Source organism: Atta cephalotes (genome assembly GCF_000143395.1).
Source record: "Atta cephalotes unplaced genomic scaffold scaffold00057, whole genome shotgun sequence".
Taxonomy (NCBI): domain Eukaryota; kingdom Metazoa; phylum Arthropoda; class Insecta; order Hymenoptera; family Formicidae; genus Atta; species Atta cephalotes.
Genome location: NW_012130121.1, coordinates 1465690 through 1473361, shown reverse-complemented (window position 1 = coordinate 1473361; position 7672 = coordinate 1465690). Strand labels below are relative to the sequence as shown.

Below are 7672 nucleotides of genomic sequence, written 5' to 3'. Positions count from 1 at the left end.
GAGAGAGAGAGAGAGAGAGAGAAGAGATTCATTTACATGAAGACATATAATAATTGAATAATTGAGTAATTGGCAGTTTTTTCTGTTAACCTGTTCATTCACTGAGAGCTGTCGTATGTCAGTTTTGATGCCTTCAGCATCAGTTAAGCCAGAGTTATATCTATATATAGAGAAAAGTCCTCCTATTACGAAATATTGCAGGAGTACATTTTGTAATGGACAGTATTTAAAAATGTAATCTTAAAGCTTATATTAAATTCTCTTCCAAATGACATTTTGAAGGAAATTTAATAAGCTTTAAGATACTAAAATATAAAATCTAAATTTATATTTTAAATTTAGCGGTTTAACCCGAGAATATCTTGTATAATAAATAAGGTTTAAAGACTCACCTCAATGAAATTTGACAACATTCAATTTCACAAATTTTTTTTGCAATGACTACACGCAAAATCTAATAATGAATTTTTCACTAAGGCTGGGTTATTCCACCTTTCGATAAACTTCAGCTCGTTGTCTTACTCTCTTGCTCTCTTATGTTCTTACTTTTTTATTCTTTTTGTTTATTCAAGTAAATTATCACATAGTTTATCTAAAGATGGAACAACCGATCCTAAATAGATTTCATCCTAAAAGCGATAAGATAACTCCACTATCTCATATTAAGAGCCTATCTCATATAATAGAGTACTTTATTAAATTCAATAAAAACACACAGTAGTAAATTTAATTTCTTTAAAATTTTATCATTGAATTAAGATGTTGATTTATTCATTTAATTATGCTTCAACTCACTTTATTAATACTAAGCGGTTATATTGTCTTTCACTTCTAATGGATTCTCTGAAACAAACGTTCTAAATTTCTAATCCGATTTGTCTTTCAATCGCGTCTTCTCGCCAGCACTATAGATTATGTAAGTTTCGCTTTAAGTCTCCGCACACATTCTCAAGTGCGGTATCTTTGAGCGTATTGTCCGTTGTCGCACGTGAGTATCCTATTCAAGACTTTCTGCTGAATCGAGACTACAATCGAGTCTTAACAGCATAAAGCAGCGAGAGTCCGGCAAACAGCTCCTTTCGTAGCATATCGCAAACCATACAAACGCAGTAACCATATCCAGAATTGCGGATGAGCGTGAAATCGAACCTCACTGGTGGAAAATAGATTATTTATGATTGTTGCTCAAAGAAGGACGAATTTTTCCGATTCTATTTCCTCAGATTTCGCAATGTTTCGAATGTAGTTATTATTTTAATCAAGTCGAGGCAACAAAAGTTATATTATTATTATACATTAATTAATGTTAAAGTTAATAATTTATCAAAGGATTGCATGGATTATCGACTTATAATGATCAACCTATAATGATTATTATAGATTTAAGTATAATATCAAAAGTTGATATAATTCATCAAAGTAATTAGCAAATAATATAAATATTGTATCAATATGTATATGAATTAAAATATTATTAATTATTAATTCTGAAGCAATTAAATAACAAAGACGTATTTATACAAATATGTTGGTATTATTACTGTAATCATTAAGAGATTTCATGCACTAATATTCAAAATATTCAAATTGTTCTATATATATGTATTATTAAGGCTGTGGTCTCGCTACAAATGCTTTTGATGGAAGCATTTGATGGACTAATTGGAAGAAAGAATTTTACAAACTGACTGAATAGTTAAAAAACTCTTCAAAGCGTTTGTAGCATTGCGTTGACCGTACCCTAAATGTTATTTATATTAAATATGTGTAATTTATAAAAAATAATTGTAGATAAATAACATTCCGTTGATAAATGTCAATATTTCTAGTATAGGCTTATTTTTACGTCTAAATAATTAAAATCTATTTAAAATGAAATAATTCGACTCCTAAGTGATCTTCACAGATATTCAGATTGATGACGTTAGAAATAAGAAAACAATAAAAATTTTTGCAAATTATATTAAAATAGAAATTTTTTTAAATAAAATAATTTACATTTGATTAAATGTACTTATAAAATAAGATAAAAACTCTCCTTTTATTTTGGAATAGAATAAAACCACAATTAGACACTTGTCATATTATTAAATTTCAAATATATAATTATTTATTATCAAAACATAAGGAGAGCTTTCGATATATTTTACAAATCTATTCTATTGAGTACAAATATTTAAAAAAAAAAACTACTAATATTTTAATATAGTCTGCAAGAATTTTTTTTATATATTTTTCTTACTTTTGACATCACAATCTAAGATGATTGAATGGATACAGCAACATAAATATATATAAAATTAAATTTTAAAATTCTTCAAGCAGATATTTTTGCAAGCATATGTAGTAAAACTTAGTGATTACATTAACGTGCGTAGTTAAATAATAAATAACTGGAAATATCAACAGATGTACAAATTTTCTGCGAACGTAGCATATTTATTTTGAGGATTAATTATATCAGACTTGTTATCCATTATTTTTATATTTCCTCTTTTTAATTCATCTCCTCGTTTTATTAATTATATTATTTATTGTAGAATGTTTTGTTACATGTAACAGAATAAACCGTACAGTTATTGAATTACACAATTATTGGCCACTTGGATTTACAAGCTGCCAGTTAAGTTACTTCGTGTTTTATATCGCATTTCGATTTTCTGTATTGATGGCAGATTGGATGTTTCTGTGTAAAGGAAATTGTGAATCATAAACTCATATTATAAATCCGCAGCAACCGATAATCTCGCTCATTATTTGAATGAGAGAATAATAAACCCAAAATGTATAATTGTAGATAACAAACCAATAATCTATAATTTACAATAAGTTTGTTTTATAATAATTTATTTAAAGTGCTTTTACAAAAACACATAAATAATTATTGGCATTTCCTGTATATAACAGTAATTTTAATATAAAAGATATTGTTTTGTTTACTACTTTGTTCTCTACAAGAAATGTATTTGTATTGAATTTTGTACAGGTATATGCTCTCGTTTACTTAACAATATGTTTACTTAACAATATCGAATATAAATTTCTTGAATATATCAGAGAATTTATTAAATGTACTATTTGGAATAATAGTAATAGAGATAACATCTTATTTAATAAGACTTTTTCAATGATACTGGAGCTCAATTTAGTTCATTTCAGGCAGCTCGATTTGCTAGTCATGCATTTTACAAAACAAAAAAAAGCCAGAGAAGTTGACGAGTATACTACCAGGATAAAACGAGGAGAGGGAAAAACAAATTGAAATTTCAGTTTGTAACGATTACACGCGCGCACTGTCTCGAATTTATCGTGTCAACAGTATTTGCATTTCCGGCTACAGTAAAATGCATACAAGATGATACATCTAAGAATTGAACCCGAAATAATTGGACTCAAGAATGATTGTCAATGGGAGACAACGCGGAGAATAATTATGAATAATTCGAAATAATTATGAATAACAATCAAAATCAAAAGATAATGAAGATGCTCAAATTATCATTTACCTTCTTTGTTTTTGTTATCTATTCTTTATATAATTTAAATGTTATTAATATCTCATGTATTTATTAAGAAAAAGTTAACCTTGGATTATTTAAAATAATAAAACAATAATAAAAAATTCCGAAAATTGTATATTAAAGAAAATTTAATTTTATTAATTTTATTATAAATAAGAAAATAATATAATAAATCAATGCTAATAAGCTGTATTATAAAAACTTGCCGAAATATTAATAAAGCAATATTAATTCAAATATTGCTGATTCATCTTCATTATAACGCGATTTTATTATACAATGGATCAGTTTTAATTATCGATTATTCGTTTAGTCATCGGCGAAATTATTCGTTTTAGGAACACGACAGCTATGAGAAAAGTAAATATCTGCATCGGCATGTAATTTGTAATTCGATGGACGAATATTTAATTATTTAACAGTGAATGTATTTAGACAGACAGTGTGACACGTGTTTGGAATTTCTAGTTTTCGAAACGTACGTTCGAGAAACGCGAGTCGGAGAGATAGCGAGAACTTTTTCGAGTTGGAATATTTCTACATTCATCACATGTGAAATGACACTTTTTATAGAATTAACAAGAAAATGTTATATTTCTAATGAAATTCTAAATTCTAAATAAATCATAATCGATCGTATTGAAATAATCAATTTAACCGTTTTACGCACCTTAACTTTATTTGAGAAGAAAATAGCTCAAGTAGATATGTTTTATACACTTCTAGAACTTAAAGTGAAATAGTTTTGTTTGATTTCTCGAATGCGAGAAAGAAAGTTTTAGTACAGTCTAATGTAGGAATGAAAAACAGACCCTGTCGGGATGGATCTTTTTCAGCATCTTGTTACGATTTTTCATGCAAGGATGATTGATCTGCACAATTACTTAGCGAATCCTGAGCTCAATACGTTACGGACACTAACACAAGTTTTCAACAGATATTTGGAAAAGATAAGATATAATGTAATTTAAGAATAAGAATGAAAACTATGTTTGACATGTTAAATATCAAAGAAATATTGATGATCTCTTAAGTTAAATGACATTTTATTATTTTTAACTTACATGTGTCAAAATGTAAAGCAATCCATTTCTGTAATTTAGTTAGTTTCAAAGTAAACAACGCCCCATACTAAAATATACTTACAGTAAATAATAAACTGAGCTTGAATTAAATTTAATAAATTTTCTTGACTTAAATTATTTAATTCCATATTTTTTTAAATTAACAATACATTGAGTAGAAATAATTTAAATTGGACATAATTTGACATTATGAGTTTAATGTGTATGATGGTGTATGATAAGTAGCAAAATAAAAACTAAAGTTTATCTTTAATTTTAATTTCTCCATTAAAAAAAACTTATAAAAATGTATCTCTTTCCTAGGCTTTAAAACCGTGATCATATCGGATGTACTGGCGTTTATTGAGAGCATAAATTCCAACCGGCAGGGAAAGAAATCTCCGTTTGAAGAGTTGAATCGACGTTTCGCTCAACTTCGCTTTGCCCTATCTAGCAAACTACAGCTACGTTATTTACGAGTGACCAAGAAGAAGTACGACACGTCACGTACGACACATCACGACTCTTTGCTACAGATCGCATCAAAATCAATCGTCTGTATTGAATTTTAAATTTCATTGTTACTAACTTAGAGTCTGTTTTTTTGATTGCTATAATACAAACATGTCAAAAATTTTAATTATGGATCCGCGTCTGTCTTTTTATATTTTGTATTATTTTCGATACATCGCGTTCCGTATTTCGCTTGTCTATTTTTATGCTTCATATTTCTTGTGAGTTTCATTGGTATGCACTTGACCATGCAACCGCACCGTCATGTTTGTTTTGAATCGACTTGCAAAGATCATTAATCATCTAATATCCAAACGCGAGAATAACACTATGTACCAAAGATGAGATTTGACTGTCAATCTTCTCTCACTTTAATTTATATTTATCGTGTAATGTATTAATATTTGTAATATTTAAGTTTTTTGTCATAAAAAGCATAGATCACTAAAGACGAGATTTGACTATTAATCTTCCCACTTTAATTCATATCGTGTAATGCATTAATGTTTTCTTTAAATTTTCATATCACAAACATTACTTATACAAATATGAACCAAAGATGAGATTTGGCTGTTGATCTTCTCACTTTAACTTATATTTATTGTGTATCAATATTAAGTTTTTATATTGTAAAAGTTTTTTTAGCCTAGATTATCGATAACATATTCGAAATGCAATTTCGATATATCAGTAACTATAATCGAATTCCGATATTCCTGAAATTCACACGGAATCGTATTTATCGTAAAGCTAAATAAAGTCTATAATCGGTATTAGAGATTATCGATATAAAATCATATAAAATAGAATTGGGTGTTTTCTCGAATATTCGTCTTTGTCACGATGATAAATTAAAAATTGATATATCATTATAAATAAGAAATTATGGATATATACTGTGGATAGAAAATCTCGAAATATTCAGTATCAAATGTAAATTAAATATCTAGCAATCGAGTTTCTGATAAAATTTCTGTGGAGAATGAATTCTGAACGCTATCTTCTAGGTCAAATTTCTAAAAATAGCTCTGGTAACTGGCATTGTCCGAATAATTGGACGTCATTTTCAACTATACTCAGCACGAGTCCGTAAATCGACGATTCTAGGTAGAACCGGTAAATTAGAGGAATCTTCTTCTCTTAAAAGTTACCGACTAATATCTCGCGTTCATTACACCTACGGAGAAACGACCGAACTATCTAATAATGATTCATAGTAATCCGCAATGGGGATTGTTCAAATCTTTGAGGAAATGAAACCATCTTAACAGCGACATATGAGTTCTGCGAATGAGACATACAAATTCTGCGAATTGCAGCTTCATTCCGTATGAAATGCCCACACAGCATCTTTTGCTTTAATTTGAGATAGACGCATTAAACATTCCGTAAATGAACAATGAAATTAATTAATCCTTTAACGTACGAACCGTGCAAATGCAGCAACACTCTTATCGCGAGTTTTTTAAATTTCTTAAAAAAAAAAAGATATTTAAAATGCGATAAATTAATATTGAATTAATTTTGAAAAAATAATACATGTAAATTAAATAAAATTTATTTAGAAACAAATTAATATATGCAAAATAAATATTTAGTAATATAAAAATTACTTTTCACATTTTTTGTTCATCATAGAATAAATTAGCAACATTTTAACTCTTTGGATATATATTAATTTGGATATATATTAATTTAACTCACTTTAAATGAATTCACGCTGTATATAACATTCATTAGAGATTTAATTTATCTCTAAACAGAGAACTTTTTTTTCTATAATTGCCCTTATAGAAATATAATATTGATCATTTTAATACTAAAAGATAGCAATTTCTTACTTATTTGGTGTATTAAAAGCACTGTTATTTAGTACTTCTAATACTCAAAATAAATAATTAATTACTGCCTTTCAATATTAAATTGGGCAATATTAAATTGGTATTAGATTTCTGTAATATTTATTTATGTCTTCAAATATTTAATAATTAAATAATTTATATTGATTAGAAATTGCTGAACATAAAAAATTTATGTTTATATATAATATATATATATATATAAAATCTCTACCTTCTCAAATACAACTAATGACATATTTTTTACAAATAATACAGAAATTAATTAATTGTTAATATGCGAAAATGTCAAAGACTCACCGAAGAAACAGCAGACGAATACAATGGTGTATAAAGTGATGAAAATTACTTTTACGTCGGTTCTGTCGAAAATATAATCTTCATTGAACGACACATTGTAAAGCAGAGTTTCGTTGTTCATGTAGCTTTCATTGTTGCTGATCTCGTAAGGAATCGTATTTCGATCGCTGGAAGTTCTAAAACAAAAATTTATTTTTAATGACATTAAACTGTTATTACATTTTTTAATAGACTAATAATACAATATATTAAAGACATTGTAAATAAATCAATTAAAACAGTTTGTGGAAAGAAACATATACAGTGCTGTATATGTTATATATCTATATTCCGTGCAATAATTTAGGTTTTTCATCTTAAACTTTATATTTAAAAGAATTAAGTAGAAGAAAATGATATGTCTCTCTCTCTCTCT

General features: G+C 27.3%; 1 protein-coding gene across 1 annotated transcript in view; it reads right to left on the bottom strand.

Moving 5' to 3' along the window:
- Positions 1-7378, bottom strand: part of LOC105623433 (allatostatin-A receptor-like) — a 33476-nt gene extending 26098 nt beyond the window's left edge. Inside the window, exon 1 of the mRNA XM_012204821.1 lies at positions 7258-7378. Coding sequence (XP_012060211.1) covers positions 7258-7378 — 121 coding nt within the window. The remainder of the gene's footprint in view (positions 1-7257) is intronic.
- Positions 7379-7672: the final 294 nt, after the last annotated feature.